Source organism: Gambusia affinis, linkage group LG04, assembly GCF_019740435.1.
Source record: "Gambusia affinis linkage group LG04, SWU_Gaff_1.0, whole genome shotgun sequence".
Classification (NCBI taxonomy): domain Eukaryota; kingdom Metazoa; phylum Chordata; class Actinopteri; order Cyprinodontiformes; family Poeciliidae; genus Gambusia; species Gambusia affinis.
This window is the reverse complement of record NC_057871.1, coordinates 15965608-15986814: the sequence shown is the minus strand read 5'-3', so window position 1 is coordinate 15986814 and position 21207 is coordinate 15965608. Positions and strand designations below refer to the sequence as shown.

General features: G+C 38.6%; 1 protein-coding gene across 2 annotated transcripts in view; it reads right to left on the bottom strand.

The window, feature by feature from the left end:
• Positions 1 to 12: 12 nt before the first annotated feature.
• The window catches only part of krt222 (keratin 222), a 30635-nt gene continuing 9440 nt past the window's right edge, over positions 13 to 21207 (bottom strand). Inside the window, exons 2-11 of one of the 2 annotated variants that reach the window (XM_044113210.1) lie at positions 19720 to 19863; positions 19302 to 19505; positions 16734 to 16816; positions 15836 to 15989; positions 14413 to 14688; positions 9042 to 9167; positions 7523 to 7743; positions 5467 to 5687; positions 5284 to 5386; positions 13 to 3321 (exon numbers count right to left, since the gene is read on the bottom strand). In XM_044113210.1, coding sequence (XP_043969145.1) covers positions 3108 to 3321; positions 5284 to 5386; positions 5467 to 5687; positions 7523 to 7743; positions 9042 to 9167; positions 14413 to 14688; positions 15836 to 15989; positions 16734 to 16816; positions 19302 to 19499 — 1596 coding nt within the window. In that variant the 5' untranslated portion in view covers positions 19500 to 19505; positions 19720 to 19863 and the 3' untranslated portion in view covers positions 13 to 3107. Of the gene's footprint in view, positions 3322 to 5283; positions 5387 to 5466; positions 5688 to 7522; positions 7744 to 9041; positions 9168 to 14412; positions 14689 to 15835; positions 15990 to 16733; positions 16817 to 19301; positions 19594 to 19719; positions 19864 to 21207 lie in introns of those variants that run through there. The other variant, XM_044113209.1, reaches the window with a different exon arrangement.

Sequence of the window (21207 nt, the reverse complement as noted above, 5' to 3'; positions counted from 1 at the left end):
CAAACACACCAGTCAGCACATTTTCTCTTTATTTGAAATGATAAACCTCTAGTGTGCTTCTTGAAGCAGAGCAAAAATCAAGCACAGGACTGCATAGATAAGATAAATTCAGATATTTTAAACCGCCCTTGAAAGGACCTAAACATTCTGCCTATGGGTCCGAATTTTATTTTTCAAAACGTCTTTGGGGCTTAACTCAAAACTTAGCATAAAAACTTAAAATCTAAGCAGGCACAGATACAGTATGATGGATTCGTTGCAGAGGTAAATCTTAATAAACGCTGTCCTCTATTGGTGAAAATGGGGAAGCGAGATTCTCAGAGAAACACATTGTAAGTGATAAAAGCAGCGCTGCTGTTAGGATCACAGTGGTACATTATTTCTACATCATCAGTCTGAGAATTACCTGCATTCACAAAGGAGCCACCAAAGCGCTCCACCTCTGGATATTTTTCAGTGCAGATGTTCTTACGTGCTGTGTGGGTTTGCAGTGCAACATGTTTCAGGACTGTAAGAAAATTACTGGGTTAGGAAATTCACAAGACTGGAAATATTTCACTCAGAGACACTATGATATGATGGGATTATCTCAAACTCTCCATCTTTTCCCAACCAAACTACCAATCAGGCCGAATTACTGTATCTAAGAAGATACATTTAATTCGTATTAAATCATATTAAATCAGCTAATTTTTCTCAGCCAGTTCTTTGCCTAACCCCAATTTGTCTACTTCAGTTAATAAAGCAGTTATTTTTAACATTACCTAACTTTTCAAACCAAGAAGGATGATGAATATTCATCCTTAACTTGTTACTCAATGAAGCAGAAATAACACACACAAAAAGATCTCCTAAAGGAAATCACACATGTAGATTTAGATATAAGCAGTAGTTCTCAATGTTAGCCTTTGCAGTGAAAACCTGAGAACAAATGTCATATTTTAGAAGCAGGTTTATCAAGGCAGGTAAAAGCATGTCTCCTGTTTGATGTGAGCAGAGAAAATATTGCTTTCTTGACAATAAATACCAGTCAAATGTGTGAGTGGTTGCTTAGTAGCAGATCTCTTCTCTGCCGCCAAAAAAATCTTTCCATTTGAAATACTTTAATTAGCTGCAACTGTGACTTGTTTTTTCTCAGTCATTTGTCTGAGCCAAATGAATGGCAGAGTATGTACAGAGTGCATACCAGAATATTAATGCCACCTATATGTAAGTAGTATTGTTCTTCAAAACTGAAGTGATAGACGAAACTGTAGCGTTTGAAAGGCGGGACAGAAATATTTGGGATAACGTTTGGGAAGTTATATTATGTGACGTTAGGACGGACTGGGAGTAAAACAGGGACTGATTATATGAAGAAACATTAGACGTTAATACTGCAGTGGGCTGCAGAGTGACAGTTATTATTATTGCTGCCTTGTAGCAAGAAATTTATGGGTTTGAATATCTGCCTGGGGTCTTTCTGTCTGGGATTATGTGGTAATTAGTAAGACTTTCTGCTGTTTCCATTCACTAATCCAATGTTTTCCATAACCATTACACTGTTTGCTTTTACAAGTATAATGCTGACAGTGGGAAAAAAGAGGATGCAAATGGCTGTATACTTCAGAGTAAAACTGCTGGTAAGAACCGAAGCACGACATCTACCTGAATGTTGAGAGAAATTTTGCATTCGGGTTTTCTTTTACCTTTTTTGCTACTTTTGACATGAAAACAATAGAACTATCAAGAGCTTTAAGTCTGAACACAGTTAAAAAAAAGAAAGTATTCAAAATTACGGTGCAGTCACTTTGGTCATTTCAACATTGTGGTGTCTTCTGGGCCGAGTCAGTACAAGAGTCAGATAAAGACAAACACTGATGGTGCCAAACTGAAATCTGAGCCTGTTGTGTTTTTTTGGTGTGTGCTACTACAACCTCTAAGGCTAAGTGGTTGGATGTAATCTTAAATATTTCAGACATTTATGTTTTAATAATCTTACTATATTTTGAGGTTGTATTTATTTATTAAACCAATATTCACTCTGTTTTTTCACAATTTTACAATTTGCCGTCTAACTGATTCACCATTTCCCTTAAATTGAACTGCAGTGAGTAGAGCTGTAAAGATTAGTGATGCAAATCACACAATGACCAAGAACATAGTGACACTGCACTGCAAAAAATTATAAGTGGATAAAATGAAGCATTACAGTTTCTATATTTGTTATTCTATAGATAAAGTCAACTTTCTCTTTCCTGGCTCGTTACATTCCTGCTTATCTTCACAAACAGCAGCAAATGTTGTCTAGACGGTTTTATGTTATTGATTATTATGACTATTCTTCATTGAAAAATATCAATGACTCGATCACAGAAAGAAGGCAGGTAACATTTTGTCCCCATCCTATGAAGAATAGAAGTGTACTTGTTCGGCTCTAATTTTTATGTAGATGATAAAACAATTATATAATCTTGTGAAAAGGACCATAAAGCATCTCTGTTTAGATTATGACCTTTGAAATAAAATAAATCTGGAAATAAAAAGGTCTCAGCTTTGTTTCCTGGTGACATACGCAATGAAATACAAATAAAAACGTGAGAAATTCAGACACTTCTATAATTTTCATACAGTCCTGTAGTGAAAAATCCACCACTTAAATGCACCCTCTGGTGGTTTGTAGCTGCTTGAACAAGCCTGCTTTCATTAGTCTCCTCCTACCTTCACGTAGAGTTTAACTGGGATTAAATGTCAGTGTTAGTCTGTAATACCTCTTATGCAGCAAAGGCTGAGAAAGTGACAGACACTTTCTCTTTGTCTAAGCCGATGACGTAAGGATATGCTTTACATTTTACTGCAGAGAATATAAATCTCTCCGGCTCTATTGAAAGGGTCACCACAAAAGCCTCCTTTTATAACACTTAACCTGCCACAACCAGTATCCGACAGGTAAATTCAGTCATGAGCTGTGATGCTAAGCTTAGTGAAAGTTGCATTTGAAAGCATGATGGTAACGGATGGTCGCAGAGTTTCGGGGATCGCTGCAGTTCCATTTGCATCCTCGACATCTCTGGCATCCCCACACACTGCTACACACTGGTAATAACTGTGTGCTTAAAGCGCGAGAGTCACTGCGTGATGGTGGAGATGCTGCGGGACCTTTTCATGATGAGACGAACCTCCACGTCGGGGAGGCTGTCCTGTTTGGTTTGGCCACAGCCCTCGTCTGCTGCAGCCATGTGCAAGTCGAAACGCAGCGACACAGACTTCTTCCTCAGTTTGGGGTTCCCTCTGAAGAAGGAGCCCTCCCACTGCTTTATCACCTTGTCAATCTTCTCTGTCCTGCGAGCGGATTGTGACAAGAAAAGATCATGCGGTCATTTACTGCACAGAATGTTCGAACAATAAGGGAGAGACAGGAAGCTATTGTGGGACGTGTGTCTGTTTGAAGTCATTAAATCTAGTTTGTAGTTCTTTTCCTGCTCACACATACAGATGAACAACAACTATGTGGCAAAGATAATTGTGGTGGTATTTTGAATCTTTCATGTATGGCGTCTTATTCAGTCACTTTGGAAAGGAAAATGTTCGTCGGTCAGCTGCGATCTGACTGAGTGGTGAACAACATTTAGCTTTTCTGCTCAGTTCCTTGGTCTTCATGATGCTGTTTGATCTTTAATATCCTGTGACAAACCTCTGAAGTTAACCTGCACACAGATGAACTTAAATTAGATTATTTCTGACAGTAAGTGACTGCACAGGAGTTTACTTATGGCGTCAGATGGTAAAGGGGCCTGAATAGAAATGTATAATTCACTTTTTTGATTTATACTTGTAACATATTTTTCATACCGTGTACTATTGTTCTACATTTCCCAAGTGTACCCTACTTTGCAGTGGTAAATTATATAAAATATGAATAAAACACACTGAACTTTATGAGTGTAATAGGACAGGATGTAAAGATGTTCAAAGGGTTTGAATACTTTCCAAAAACACTTTATGTACCAACAAAATTTTATAGATTTAAGAATAACTAATTAGAACAATAAATAATACCACCAGGATTTTCCATGGGTTCATTAAAAATAATCTGGTCGGATTGACTTAGAAAAGCACAAATATCTTCCAAAGTCAGACATAAACAAACACTGGAAAAACCATTTGAAAGACAAAGCTTTTATAAATAGTAAAGAACTACTGAGTATGATCCTTTTAAAAGATTAAATCAGATTTCTTGGAGAAAGACTGGCTTCTGAGAGTTGGATCAGTAAAGCTGATGTGCTTTAAGCCATGGTCTATCCCTACATCAAGCATTGCCATCCAAAATGACAATGCCTCTAAGACAGGGGTGGGCAATCCTGGTCCTCGAGGGCCGGTGTCCTGCAACTCTTAGATACAGTGTCTCCCTGATCAAACACATTTGAATCCAATAGCTGAATCACGTCAAGTCCAGTCAAGTTCAGTCAAGTTCACCAAAGTCCTGCTAATGACCTCATTATTTGACTCAGGTGTGTTGAAGTAGAGATACATCTAAAGAATGCAGGAGACTGACCCTCGAGGCCTGGAGTTGACCAAGCCCTGCTCTAAGCCTTCTGATGACAACATGATGCCTCCTAATTTGCAGTATTATCAACGGATGCTTAAAACACGAGAGGTGTTTGTCGTACAGTGAGCAGATATTTACCGACAGCGCCAAAGTTAGCTATAATTACAAGTGAGTCTGCTCCTATGCAGCATTCCCTTTCAGCATAATGCCAGAGTGTCTGAAGGCTTTAGACTTTTTGTGTCTCCTGGACCTGAAGCATAGAAAACTAGTCTTCCCATGTCTCATCCAATAACAACACTGCACCACACCCTGAAAGCCTGCACACCAGGCATGCGTCTCCACATCAAACACAAACCAACACTGCAGTAAAGTTCCCATGATACAACATGATGAGTTACTCATGAGAACCTACGACGCCAATTCACTGTTTTATTGCGTGCGGCTCGTTGGATGTTGCATAGATGGTAAGCCCTTGCCTGCTGGAGCAGATGTTGCTGGGGTGTGAGGGGAATGATGTGCTAATGTGTGAAACACGCGCGTGATTAAAAACTGGTTGCAAACAGGTGGTTTGTTTCAGCAAGATAAGGAGAGCGAAACAGTGTTGTTGTTTTGAGGGCATTTGTCTGGGTGATGTAGAGCAGCCTGCTTCACAGGGATACAATTAGTGCTTACTGCTAAAGAAAACGGCCACATTTCAGCCTGAGGCACAGCTGCTGACAGCAAGTCAATGGGGGCGAGAGAAGATCAATACTTACTCAATGGTGCCGTGACCCTCTGCGCTCTCCCGCACCACGTTGCCCTGAAGAATCTCCTGAGTCTTCACAGTGGACAGTGGCAAGTCCTTATCCTGCTCTGGCTCTACAGAAAGACATCCATGACACACCATAAGTAAGCATGGTTGCGATAAGTGTGTGTGTTTGTGTGTGGGCGTGTCCTACCTGTGAGTATCACAAGGCTTTGCTGCCTGTACAGCTTGCTCTTCTTCAGTCCATTGTCAGCAGGAAGGAGCGGCGGGATGTCAGGCAGAGGTTCAGATTTTGGTTCATCCGGAGTGACAGCAGAGTCGCTGAAGCTGTTTTCCAACCCATTTTCTTTTGGCTCCGTCACAGGAGACCTCCAGGGCCGCAGAACCAACGGATGGGCACGGCGACTGACGTACCTGCAGAGCCGAAGATTCATGGCAGCCAAAACAGAAAAAAAGACCTTTTTTTTTTTTTTTTTTTTTTACAATTGTCAGATCTGCAAGTAGAACTGTTAAGAATTAAAAGTAAAAAGGAAGTTGAAATTTGTTATGTTGTTGTTGAACCCTAACCCCAAACTTAACAGAGTAGAGCATAACTGGGAGATGGAAAAAAAAAAAGGATAAATGCTTCTCCAAATATTTAACAAACAAAAATGTGAAAAGTATAACATGTTTCTTTACTCATGATCTGAGACAAAACTAAGCAGAACCACCTTTTGCTGCATTTAAAGCTGCAAGACTCTAAGAGCCATGAGCACCTGCAGTCTGATATCTGTCACTTTTTATTTGCAAAATAATTGCAAAAGCTTACAAACGCACAAAAAATGTTCCAATCTGAACTATTCCAGTTGGAAGATGAAGGTATTCAAATGTTTTCCTTCAGCTAATTCATTTAATCTGATCTCAATAGAAACCAGTGAAGTCAGATCTTGAGAATGGAAATCGCAGATGTGTCAGATGTTTTCACGAATGCGTTAGAGCAAACGGATACATTCAAAGGTTACACATTCATTTTTGTGCTCCTGTGAAGGATTATGGCTGGAAAAAGAAAAAGAAAGCATTCGGTCCTGTTTTCATCTTCAAAGGAAAGTTTAATAAGAAGCATATAAGAAAATGGAGGAAAAGTTCCAAATTCTTCCTATTTGATCCACAGATGCACCCATAAGAACAACTCAGAATTATTTTTTACACAATTGCTGGGTTCTATTCTCTATCTTAGAGAGGTAATAATGACAGCTGGGATCGAACTGCACCACTACACTAATTTCTTTACTATAGTAAAGAAATAGAAAGCTCCAGGCTTCAATATGAGACTGTTTGGAAAATCATTTGCATCTGTTTCATGCGCACTGAGCGTTGTGCAGTGTGTAAAATGCTTCATGCTTTTACAAGGATTCATGTGTGTTTTCTTTGGCGTGAGTCACTCGGGTGCCACCCTTCTCCAACATGAGCAAACAATCAGATGTCCTCTCCATCACCTCTACCCGACTCATAGCATTTACTGGTGACATAAAATTACCGTAAATGTTTTCCCTCAATTCCGTGACAATTACAAAGCTCGGAAAGATACAGCTTCTGCCAGAGTCCTTTACACCTTTCATTGTCCAAATTTCTTGAGATGGTAATTACAGGCCTTGCTAAATACTGCATAATAAAACAGGTTGATGCTAGCAAAAAGACAGGTCATGCAGATGTCTGGAGTCTTTGATCTTGTTTGATTAAAACTTACTTTTGGGGTAATTGATAGGTTTCGGAACCAATGTGTGATTACCTTATTCGTTGTTTGTGTTTTCTTAGTGTCTAGTCAGTGCCATATTATGTGAGCATACAGGAGTGTCTGTGTTTCAACCTGCAACCATTACACATTTTCACTCTCAAATGAAAATATGAGAGCATGATCCAAGTCACAAAGAGCTGCTTTCACTAATCCTAACACGTAAAGAGCTCTGTTTGACTTCTTTTGGTGAAAGAAACAATAATGAGATAATTTTGTTGACTTTGTTAGGAGGAGCCGAAGATTAACTTCCTGCTGTATTCATGTCAACTAAGTGGGTTCAAAGGCTTGTGTTGACATAAAGACTTTGTCATAAAATGAGGTGTATGATTTTCTTCTCTGTCCACTGTTCCAAGAACTGATTCTCAATTAAAAGTGCAAAGCCGGAATGTTCATGCCAGAACCACAAAATTCCCATCGAGGAATTCCTTCCTGGTTCCTCTAAAATTCCACCTCCCTTCCTGCGTCTCGCACTCACCTGCCCTCTTCTCGCTCCAGAAGCCGTCGATAAGTGGTAATCTCACGCTCCAGTCTCATCTTGGTGTTCAGCAGCTGGCTGTGGCGCTGGCGTTGGGTGGCCAAGCCGCTCCTCACCTGCTCCAGCTCGCTCTCCAGCCCGACGATCACCTGCGAGAGGTCGTGCAGCTGGCTTGTGTACAGCTCCTGGGTGTGCTGCAGCGAACACTCCAGGCCTTTCTCCTGGAGACCGGAAAACAATAAACGTAATTGATTCTGTGGCGGAAAACACTGCACATCAGCCCACGGTAAAACATGGGGATGGTGGTCGCAACTTGCTCAGAAAACCTTTGCTAGTCTGTCTATAAGGCCTACAAGGCCTTTAATGCCACCGCTGAAGTTTTTTCCTCATCTACAAACAACACCACACAGAATCTTCTTTGGCAACTTGAAAAACGTAATTATCATGTAGATTTGCATCTGGTTTGATGTCTAGTTTGGCTGGCATCAAATAACCAGCAGCTGTTTTGCATTTCACCAACACTGACCTCAAAGCCCCTTTGTTGTGACTCCTGGGAAAAAAATGTTAAAGTTGAACACACCACTTTGTTAGCTCCAGAAGGACTCAATAATGTTTTGCAAAATTAATTGATAGTTTACTTGTTATGTAATTCAGTTCAATATTTTAATAATCTCAAACAAATATTTTACATTTTATATCTAAGCTTCTCCAAAGAGTGTTGGTAGATAGTTAGTCCTACATAATTAAGGAAAAATTTGAGAACACAGCAAAGCTTGCAGAAGTTCAAGTCATTGTTAGATCAGCATCTAATCATTCTGGTCAGTGTTATTAGATTGATATCCAGAATGGTTTAAGATCATGTTTGTGTTAAGTCTTGCATTTTATAAATACAAGATTATATTAAAGATTCCAATTTTAACCTATAAGAACAACTGCTGATGTCAAAAATTATCCTCAGTTTATCGAATATTAGCACACAATGAGCCTGAAGAAAAAAAACCCTTAAAATTATCTGACTCACTTAATATATTTTTCTTTAAATTTCAGTTTTTGGATCACTTGACAACACATGACTTTTGTTTTTGCTATATAACTTTAACAGAGGATCATTCATTTCTTGGCTCTTTGAATCCTTATGTGCAAACAAATGCAAGATGCACGTAGCTAAATGTGTAACTGTTGTCTGTCTCAGACATTAAATTACTCTAGACAATTTTTCATATTATTTTTAGAACAGCCACATTTTTTTATTTTTGTAACCGAGATTCATGCAGAAGAAATCCATGGGAAAAAAGAGAGAAAAGATTAATGTAAAAAAGTTGTATGCCTTGGAAAACAATTACCAGAAAAGAAATGTTTTCACTGTTAATTGACTAGAAAGTGCAAAGACGATTGTATTCTTTGACCTGTCAGAGTGATGTTTTTTTTTTTTTTCCCCCAACAAAAGTGACATCTAAGATTTTCCATGTGTTATCAGTGCACTGGCTGGGTGTGGTGATGAGTGATGAGTTTATCTCACCAAAGCATGCAGGGTTTCAATCTCCACCTGCAGGGAGCGCCACTGCTTCCTGGCCTCAGCAAGCTCAGCCCGTGCCTCCTTCAGCGCAGCTCCTCCAAGGCTCACCTGCGCCCATGCTGCCTCCTCCTATTTGATGGACGGAGGGTCATATGGCACAGTTGGCAAGAACAATGCAACGTACACACAGTGTCAGTGCTGAGGTGGTTTTTATGCAACAATCAGGGTCCAAACTGTACTAAATTCTTGGGCTTAGTGTGGCAATGCTTAAACTAAACAGGAAAAGCCTGTTTTTGTTTTGAAGTCACACCTTGTTGGTAAGTGTTTTTTTTTTGTTTCATCCCTGCTGGCATTCAGCCCAGGGTTGAAGAGGAGACGGGTGGCGACGTTGGCAGTGGATTTCAGGTTTGGGCAAACAGACAACAGAGCAGACACCCAGGCCGGCGTGTATACACAGCTGCTCCTAGTTGTCACGCCGTACAGCTGTTAGGGATTCCTCACCCACAGCCTTTAAACGCAGTCAAGCATTGAGAAGCTACTTGTTGTTATTCAAATATTTTTACAGCAACAAAAAGCCCCAGAAACAGCAAAGAATATGAAGTTATGTCAGGCATTTTGTGTTTAATTTCTTCCTCCACCTACGCTTACTACCTGTCTCAACACACAAAACGGTTTTTGAGTCACAGAACAAGCAGGTTTCAGCCACGTTTTCCCATCATCAGCAGGTATTTACTGATAACACCTCATCCCTCTTCAGATCAGGCCAGGGAGGGCTTTTATTTTCCGGTTGGCTCAACGCGTAAACGACATAAAGCCTTTACTTCAGCAACTCAACTATTTCTGCAGTGACATTTTTATGATGACATTTAAATGAAAACAAAAATAAAATAAAATAAATAAATAAATCATGAAAGCTAAAACCAGTAAATACCTATCATTGTCACAGATGGACTAATTTGCCTTGCTAAAAGTGTCACCAAAATAATTTTGAAGTGCTTATTCCTATACTTTCAGCTCATTGCAGTACCATGCAGGCATATTCACCGCCAATGAACTTCTCACATCTCATTTTATTGGTATATTAAATGATTAGTCAGCACAAAAATCTGAAAAGTATGGTGCACAACTGTTCTAACCCCCTTTTACTTTGATTCTCCCAAATAAAACAAAGCACATTATCCAAATAACCTCCCAACTTCTTTAAACCCTTTAACTGTCACCCCAAATACTGTCACATGCAGGTCAATGGGTCAATGGGGACACCGGCGTCCTCATGGCAGTTAAAGGGTTAAAAAGTTACCTATTTAATAGATACTGTCACAATGTATGTGATTTAATCTCATTATAAATGCAGCTGTTCTGTGACGACCTCAGAGGTTTATTAGAGACCTTTAGTGACCGATCAGCATCATGAAGATCGGGGAAAAAGTTGGGTAGAGGTTCAAACCAGAGTTAAGAGTATAAAACAATATCCTAAGCTTTGAACATCTCAAAGAGCACCGTACACAACATCTTGTGAAAATATAAAGGAAACGATGAACAACTCCTCTATCAAGGTCAACTGATACAATTCGGTCAGAACGTCTGATGACAAAACAACTAATGCAATTATCACAAATTTAGCCCTTATGGCTGAATTGTTGAAGAACTCTACAAGAAGTTTCCTCTGCAGTTTCCCACAAGCCATGATGGGGACAACAAATATTTGGATAACGTGAAAATCTACCATCTCACTGCAGCTAAAGGTGATGTTTTGATTATATACAAATGCATGCCACACTTGAAATTGCTTAAAATGCATAACCACTTCTTTTGGTTTGCTACATAAAAATTCCCAGCCAGACACACTAAATTTGTGGTTGTATTCAAGGTGGATTTGGAAATCCAAAGTATTTAACTCTGGTTTATAGTAGATAATGCCTTTTGTTATCACATCCAGTTGTGAGTTTATGTGTTTTTGTGTGAATAATTAACAACGGAGAAAACCATTGTACAGAAGCTTGAAAAGATGTCATTCACCTACGAACCAGGCTGCCTTGCTTCACAGCTTCTTAACAAAAGCGTCAAGTTTTTTTGCGTGAGATGCCTGGCCTGTGAATTTGGTTTGAAACGCTTCTTAGTTGTCCGCATTTCACTGAGCACAAATCGGCATTTCTGTCTGGCTCATTGCCAATTAGGTGTGGAGAAGTTAAACGTGAAAGTCTAGCCAAGTTAGAGGTTGCTACGAGTGCACACACAACAAAGGATAGCGAACTTCACTTTAATGCGTTTTCTAGAATTTAATCTGAAGTAAAAATATTGGACTTTATTACATATTACATACATTTTCCTGTATAAATATAACATATGTTTTGTAGAGCCAAATAAATAAAGGTATTAAACATTTCAAATCTAAATAAATCAGAACCTAATGTGAAATTAAAACATACTATTCAGAAAAAAAAAAAAAAAAAAGAATCTGTGAAATGATATTCTCAACATGGGACATGAACTTATATGGATGATGACTCAGCATTTGTATCTGCCCTGTCTGGCAATTTGTCACAGGGATTAGAAAATAAATGGCTATCCTGGCAGAAAGAGACTTTTCTAACAAGTATGTTGAATGGATATTCAACTTCTCATTGTCATTACAGAGAAAAATTAAGTAAGAGGTTTGCTACAAACGTCCTAATTTCACAGATGGGTTTTGTGATAGTTAACAAAGGAAGATTTCTTTTCACTGCTGTTTTGTGTTGGTAACATCTTTTGACATGAGATTATATCGCAATTGGAAACGTGGCTTCAATAGAAGGAACAACCCAATGCTGAGGGAAACAGAACTTCCTGCCAGAAGATAAGTTGCAGAATCAGCAGAACAACCACCAAGGATACTGCAGATTGTCATGTTGGACTTTATCATGTTTGGATAGTCACGTTTGTTGCGTTTAAAGTTGTCTTTGGTTTCTTACTTGTAGTTTCCTGTTTTATATTGGTTAGCCTGGACCTCTCTTTTCAGTGTTCTCTTTACTTTCTGTTTTCTCACTGTGTCTGAGTTTCCCAGTCGTTCTTATTATCTAGTTGTATTTTTTCTGTAGTACTTATTAGTTTCTGGTTGATGCTTAGTTCCTGCTCTGCTATTTATCCTGTTTAATTCTACTTGTCTATGATTGCATTCTCATCTGCCTCTGATCTGCTCGTTAGTATCAGGGGTTGTAAAACCTGCTGATATTAGGACAGATTAGGAATAGCTTTTGCTATAGTTTGAAGCAATGGCAAGTGTCTCTTCTTCCACTTTTCATTTCTCCTCAGCATAAATTCTTCTTTGGTTCTTTGGTCAATGCTGGTTCATCTGCTCAGTCCTGCTCCACGTAATTCTGCACTACATCTCGTTCCCTCCATGTAGTTTTCTGTTTTACATGTCCTCTGCTGCAGTTAACCTCCTGCCTGTCTATAGTTTAACTTCTTTTCCGGCCAGCATTTCTTATGTATCAGTTTGAAGTGATTCTTTTGGGCCAAAAAATGTGTTGTTAAATCACCTGCAGATGGAGTTTTTAGACTAAGTCTGTCACAGCCACATTACTGTAGTGTAATTTTATACTTATGACTGAAATAAGAACCAATTATATGCATAAAAGTGAGACACAGCCAAATACTTGCCCATATTAAGTAGTAGTTTAAATTATAGTGTAAAGTAATTTACAGTCCTGGTGACACATTGGTTTGTAAATCAGAGAATCAGAATCAGAATTTTATTGCCATTGTGCAGAAATATGGAAGACATGACAGCCGTGGGAATCGCCAACACTGCTGGTCAAAATTGGGCAGAACATTACAGCATCAATGTAATGCTGCTAGATTTTTTCTTTACTTTAATTTTTTTATTTTTTTGTTGTACTCTTGTCACATTTGGTCACTTACCAATGTGGTGAATTAACTGGGGTTTTTTTTATATCCCTGCTGGCATTCGGCCCAGGGTTGAAGAGGAGACGGGTGGCGACGTTGGCAGTGGATTTCAGGTTTGGGCAAACAGACAACAGAGCAGACACCCAGGCCTGCGTGTATACACAACTGCTCCTAGTTGTCACGCCGTACAGCTGTTAGGGATTCCTCACCCACAGCCTTTAAACGCAGTCAAGCATTGAGAAGCTACTTGTTGTTATTCAAATATTTTTACAGCAACAAAAAGCCCCAGAAACAGCAAAGAATATGAAGTTATGTCAGGCATTTTGTGTTTAATTTCTTCCTCCACCTACGCTTACTACCTGTCTCAACACACAAAACGTTTTTTGAGTCACGGAACAAGAAGTTTCAGCCACGTTTTCCCATCATCAGCAGGTATTTACTGATAAAACCTCATCCCTCTTCAGATCAGGCCAGGGAGGGCTTTTATTTTTTATTTTATTTTTTTTAGATTTTTTTCTTTACTTAAATTTTTTATTTTTTTGTTGTACTCTTGTCACATTTGGTCACTTACCAATGTGGTGAATTAACTGGGTTCATAAAAAAAAAAAAAGATTTTAATTTCATGGTTGAATTGATGTTCCCACTTTATTCTTCCAACGTAATCCTCCTCACTGGATAAATCACCATATAAATGTTTACATATTTATATTTTATGAATTAAAATTCTAACTACAGCCATAGCTGTAGCTTTGGTTGTTCTTTTCTTGGCTGCTTATCTTCAACTTTTTTGTCTTACTATCTTTTAAAAATATTTTTATATGAGCTTCAATTCTAAGAAAAACTAAAATGAAGAGTTTCAAAAACTGTGATTTTGATCACACCGTTTTTCCTCAAGATGTCTCAGATTAGCAGAAAACTACACAAAATATTCCAGAGAACTGGATATATACATCTAAAACATCTGCATTATCCTATTAAAAAGGGAATTACATGACCTCTGCTTACAGGATTAGTTGTATAATCATTCCAGACTCAGCTGTTTCTAGCAATACTGAAAATATACTTGCTTGACTAAGGGGTTGTAAAATATTAGGACAGATTAGGAATGGCTTTTATATATGTTTGAGACATATATAATTTAATGAAGATCAGGGGTTATTTACCTCACAAGCTAACCACTAATGGACTATACTTCTTTAAGCAGCATTTAATAAGAAGAGTGAGGAGACAAACCATTACATTCGTTCACAGACCCACAAGAAGCAAAGAACAAACACTGATAATACAGAGAGAAAGACAAGAGAGCAGCAGCTTTTAAACTCCAAGCCTTTCATCACAGATATCCCACTATCTTCTTGGGCTGATATTTGTCTTAAGGGTGTGTCATGCTGGATTACAGCCAGAAAACCGTGAAAAGAGAGAGAAAGAGAGAGAGAGAGAGAGTGAGAGAGTAAAAAAAATGGGTGAGGATGTGGAAGTGGATGGCTACCTCAGTAACAGCTCCTCTGTGTGTTCTGGAAGCTGCTGCCGCTCCTGATCCAGACTGGCCGGGCCCCACCAAGCCGGCTGCTGGATCTGAGGCTGTTCCCGGGACACGGTGTCTCTCAGCCAGGCCAGCAGGTCTGCTCTGGTCGCACTGCGCTCTGATTTGGTCGAAGAGCTGGGTGAGCTCCATCGCTGTGCCATCCTCCTCCTCCCTTCCTGCTGCTGCTGCTAACAGAGCATCGCAGGAGCCGGCCTGCTGCAGCTGCAGAGCCTGGGCTGCCTGGACACAGCCAACCACAGGGAGCAGAAAAGGGAGGGAGGGAGGAGGAAAGGAGATGATGTAAACAGAGTGAAGCAAGGAGAAACCCCCCCCCCACAAATATTAAAAATAATATGGAAATGACAAGGGGAATATGGAAAAACAAAACAAACAAAAATGTGAAAAAGAGATTGGGCATATGAGTTGAGTGGGAAGCAGATAGAGCATGCAATGCAGAGGTAAAGAACTAATAGAGAAACTAACGGAGAGGAAGATCAGAAGATGCTGAGAACTGTTAAATTCAAAAGAAACACACACACCCAATAATTATGTCGAGGTTGGAACAGGTCACTCATAACTCTCCTGTCACGGTTGTAGGTAATAATTATAAGTATCTCAAATGAAAATGCCTTTAATTATTTTTAATGCTGCCTAATGAGGGTCATGTAGGAACCACAAATATTTTCCAACAGAAATTATAATTTTACAGTAACATTTATTATGTAAGCTTTCTACTAGATTAGTAAATGTAAGTTTAAAACTGTTAATGTGCTTCAGTAACACGCTAACTCTTGCTATTTTCCATGTAAATAACATTCCTATTAGAGATAGGAATGTTACCATAAATGTTCTTATACTATTTGATACATAATAAGGGTTAAATTACAAATTTTTCAAGGTAATCCACAATTGAAAAAGACATTCCAATGAGGCTTTTTTGTCAGAGTAAATAGTACCTTTTGAAAATAACAACAACATACTTGTCATTAAGTTCACATTTCTGAATTCAACCTGGATTTGAATGCACAAAAAACCCAAACAAAACCACAAAGTTATTGGCAGCAGTTTCTGCAATAAATGAGTAGAGAATGGTGAAGTGGCTAACAACATCCTCTAGCTGCTCAAGTTCAAACCAACATAACCACAGAAACCTTAGGTACTCAGGCTTAAGTTCTGCGTTTGTATGCCTCATCTGAAGGGTGGAAAAGAAAACTTGGAGACAAATCAAGCTAATATACATTAACAGCAGAGAAAATAAGCCGCCTCTCTCACAGCTGAGCTGTACCTATGATGATAATGGCAGATCTCTCCACTCTTTGTAAGTAAAGAAACAATAATGTATCAAATATTTATGTTCTCAAACGTATAGCAGAGGGGAAACACAGACCATAAACTCCTGGTCCATCTGCTGCAGCTGTGTCATGGAGCGGTGGCACTCGGCTTGCAGTGCCTTGCTGCTTTCGTTTGCCTCTCGCTTTGCCTCCTGGAGCAGGGACACTTGCTGCTCAAGGCGTCTGGTGGTTCTCTCCTCTGTCTCGCACCTAAAACCAGTCAGTGTATGCACATTTAAGTTAAGTTCGTGAATAAAATTTCTAAAATAAATTACCTTGAAGTAAATTCCAAAAACTGATGTTAATGTTTTCCACTGATTGCAACACAGCTGAACTGAGAATAATTTTCACTCATGAAAATGGCAAGATATTCAACAACAATCCTTCAAATAAAACGAAAGTTGAAAAGTCTTAAAGGAGTCATTATCAGAATGTTGAGTCTCTCTGACACATTCAGCTGGTCAGGAGACACATCAGGTGGAGCTATAAAAAGAACAAGGAGCTGCTTCTGTCCTTCATGGGTTAAAAGCTGACAGCACAGGGAGTTGGCAGGGAGCTTGGTGTCGCTCCGGATCAATACATAAGTGAAAATGCTGAAGCGGCACAAAGCCTTGCCTGGATTTACACGCCGGCCGACTCACAGAAGTGGGAATTGTTCTGAGTAAGGTTACAACAGGCTGGAAATCAGGATGTAAACAAAGAGTAATTCATACATTCCCAGTGAGACCGTTGCACACGCTGGTAATAATTACACCATAAAGGCTCCTCATATTTATAAATATTATGTATTTTAAAGAAAACAATCCTTAGCTCTTTGATATTGAGTTGTTTAGCAGGTTAAATAGATCTGATCTATTACATATCAAATCAAAATCATCTATTTAGATTTAGTACTGACTGGAAAAAAATGGAGCATTAGAACATTCAGGAAAACAAAAGTAAAGTAGAGCTGACCTGGCTTGGATAGCAGCAGCTCTGGACCTCATGTCGTCAGACTGTAGTGCCAACTGGGCGTTCTCCATGAGGAGATTACAAATCTGACAGAAACAAATGAACATAAATACAATCAGGACATGATATATGTGAAAAAAAATTAATACCTAAGAATAAAATAGCAATTTAAGAACATGTTGATTTGCACATTGCTTTCCTTCTCACATTAATCAGTGTGGCAATGATAAACAACATCCATTCACTCCTTTTCATTCCATATGTGTGTAATATTCTACAAAAGTTTGCAAACCGGAATGTAAAGTTTGCAAACGTTGAGTTTTTTCTTCAGCAATCTTTCTTGCATGGACTTTGTTTGACAAAGCTCAAAGCAGAGCAGTCATTTTAGAAAGAAATAAGACAGTAAGAAACAACTCACATAAAACATATTAGTGTACACCATGATGTCAGCAGCAGAAAAAAGTATTTTAAAAGTATATGTTGGAGTGTAGAGTCATGAAACGTAACTCCCCAACCTGTTGAACTGCTGTCTGTGTTCTTTGTGACTGGCGCCCATACAGTTCACAAGCATACAAGGATTTTTAAAAAGTCATCAAAATGTAATGTAGGCCTGCTAGGCAGCAAGACAAGCATCAAAAAACATTAGCAATACTTTAAAATAAAAAAAGAGCTTTTTTTTTTTCAAGGAGACTGATGAGTCCATAAAGCACAGATCCCTTTGACAGAATTTAATCCCTGTGTGAAGAATAGTTATATAGTTCAATATAGTTAAACTCTCTGAGTATGAGTGTTTGAGTTTAACTATATTGTAAAAATATCAAAAACAATTTTCATGAAGCGATGTTTGTATTTATTTCATTCAGTGTTTATATTTCTTCACTATTTGAAAAAATCTTCTCAGCGCTCATGTTTGTTTGAGTGTAAATGGATCACTCTGCTACTCTGCTATACTAATAGGTTTTACAAAACTGTGAGTAATATTTGCTACAAACACACCGTCCACTTTCAGTTGATTGGTAGTGTTCACTAAATTAAAAAAAAGCACTTTAACACCAAACAAAAACTTGTTTGTGCCAGTGGAAGAATACAAGAGGAAATAGTGCTCTGTATTGTTTGGCACTCACATCAAATATATATTTCACACCCTCATTTCTCTTTATTTTCTCTTAAAGAGAAACACACCCAAACTGAAGGAGAGCCAATGATTGCGTGGGATATTCCCAGACTTTACTATAAACATGATGTTCCAATTATTATAAGGGTATTATCTCAGAGGTGAGTGAGCACTTGTCTCATAGGTCGACTACTTCTTTGAGTGTGTGCTGAAAACAAAGAAGACAACCAAAATATTAATTCCATGCTGACATAAAAGTACTACTCGGATAAACCAACAGAGAAAGTGAGTTCTCGAGATGGCTGGTGTCATGGAAACATGTGCTATACTTTATATTATGGAGAATTTAAACAGAAACAAAGAAGACATCTGTCAAGTCCTTGCCACTTACTGAGAAGTATAAAACAGCAAGTAAAAAGTAAGAAAAAAACCATAAATCTCAGTCATGTGACATTGCAGCACAGATCATACAAGTTAGTTAATGTTCCACAGAAAAAGACAGTCCTCAAAGTGAGAAACATTCCCACAATATTTATGTTGACTGACTGTGACATTAGCTAGACTTTCTGGCTCCAGTCCAGCCAAAATGTCACAGACGAGTATTTGTAATTTTCTGCAGCAAGTTGATTTAATGGGGTTGTAGACCTGGAGATTGGAGAGTATTGAGCATGCCAAGTTGTATATACTTACACTTTTCTAAAACAGCACTTTTCTAAAACAGCAAACAAAGATGCAACAGGAATAAAAAGCCAAACAATGGCCAAAATACTTTTAGTACTAAGTATTTAGAAAGCAACCCTATTCATTATTAGTGAATTTGTCATAATGGATGGCATATGAAATGTTTTTTCTTTACCAAACTATTGTGTCTCATAATGGGGAAAAAACAAAGAGCTGTCTTAAGACTTTTGCAAAACATCTTGATGGCTAGCTACAAATATATTCCTAAACCTCTGGATGTTCCAGTGAATACTCCAAAATACACCTAACCTAACCCAATCAGAGAGAAGAATGAAAAGAAATATGTGTCTGATTATCTAGATCAAAATTTGTTCACAAAACCGCAGTGGTATTTTAAAACTCTTAATTGAATATAATTAAGAATATAGAGAAAGAATATAAACAATAAGTAGGAATTTAATCGTGATTTAATATCTCTACTAACAATATATTTACTGAAATTTATTTTATGTAAACTATATAAAATAGCAAAATCATTGTCATTAAGTTATTTAATCCAGAATTTCAACATCCCTGCATGTGAAGTAGTTATTACATGATTTAAACAAGACAAAAAGCCACAATCGCTAGTGCTCAATCTTTTACACACATTAAATTTAAAATGACACAAAAAAATCAGAAATCTTAACATCAGAAGAGCCTGAAAAGCAACATCTAATTGAGTCTTTTCTGCAGTTTATGTTATTATTTATTAGTCAATGATTTCTAATAATCACCTGTGAACGGAGGTCCCTGATGGTCTGTTCCTGCTTGGACCAGTTCTGGCTGCGTGAGGCATTCCTGAAGCTCCACTCGGCTATCTGAGCCTCCAGCTGGTGGTTGGCCTGTCGCAGAGCGTTAACCTGCTCCATGACACTCTTCAGTCGAGTATTCAGGTCCCACATAGTGTAGCTGGAGTCCTGCAGCAAGTCCATGGAGTCCTGGGAGAGCATTCATCCAAATGTTTAGTATCCCACAAGCAGCAGAAATTTCCCAGAGTAAAATGCAACACCTGTGACGGCCAAAATACTGAGCCTGTACACAGCTCAGTAATATAAGGGTTTATAACTTTCATAGCAAACACTCTGCCTCCCACCTGAAACGACATGCTGACAAATGTGTTTACAGGGTAAATGTTTACCCAGTGATACTCACCTGAAGTGACGTGGCACTCTACGAGAGTTGAAGCCGTGTTATGTCCTCCTGGTCACACCAAGCAAATCCAACACATCAACCGTATTCCTCTGCAGAGAGCTGGTTGGCTTTCCCACTGTGTCCCAGCTCATCGGCAGCCAAACTCTGACACAGAGAAGAGTGGCAGCTGTTTAGTATCACAGCATATGTGTTAATTTGTAGAGTTCAGGATCAGCCAGGACAGGGACGTTCCTCCCTGCCCCATCCGGGCAGAATGTGGGACGAAGGAGAGTCATGGGGTAAGTCCTGGATGCAGTGCTTACCTCACCAACACTCTGGGGGCTTTTGTGCTCCCTGATCCAGGATTACTGAGCTGCTTTCAAACAGGCAGCAGCACAAGCAGCAAAGAGAATGTTCAGGGAAACACAGTGACAGGACCGGTGTGGATTCCAGTTGTTCCATAATAACAGGTTAAACACACCATAACTAACACAAGTCTGTTCCCCAGTACCTCTGATTTGACTCACCTCTTGCTTAAGATATGTAAAGGCTAGCTTGGTAAAATTAGAGCGTTTCTGCCAGACCGTCTGGGTCAAAGATTGCTTCTTTAAATAGTATGATGTGATTCAAACGTTGCTAAAAGAAAGGCCTTTCCATTTACAGCAGACACGCTGTGTTTGTTCTTTAAGATTTACATATATTTCCATATCTTCCTCATACAGCCAACAGGCTAAGGTGCCCTGCTAAGTATCATCACAGCCATAGAATAATAAAACCAGAAGATGTTCTGAGACAGATGTTTGGTCTAACCCGAGGCGTGCTCCACCAAAGCTCTCAGTATGTAAACAAAAGGGGTCAAAAGGCAATATGTAAGAAAGCCTGTGAATGAATTGCTTTTGTACGTTGGTTTGGCATCATGTAACAAACTAAAACTAGATATAAATGTCAGCTTCAATGATTTCTATACAAGAAAAATATATTTGTATGTTAATGTTTCTTATACAACGTTCTCCACTATAAAATAATTAAATTGATGGCATCATGCTGCTAAAATAATATTTGTTTCTTACATTTTAGTTTATCTTTGTTATTTTGCTGATCTAACAAGTTGATCTGAGACAAATGTAATGCTTTAAAATCAGTCACTTGTCCGTATTAAAAATATAACTGCTAAAAGTTACATGAATCATTCTTACAGGTTTGTGAATAATCAGAGCATGTCTAGGGTTTAGTAGCCTAAAAACAACATTACATCGTTAGATTAACAATCTTTATGGAAGTTAAAGTATGAACATGCTTTAAAGCATCATGTTTAATGACACGGTAGCTTTATTAAAAGAACATAAACCCCTGAAGTTGTAAAAATACACAGGTCACTTACAACCACTGACAATAGAGAGTTTAAGTAATCAGTTAGCCGCAACAGGAGGTTTAAAATTCACCAACCTTTTAATAGCAATTTATCAAAGGAACATGGTGCTGATTAAAAAGATCAACACACCCTGTACT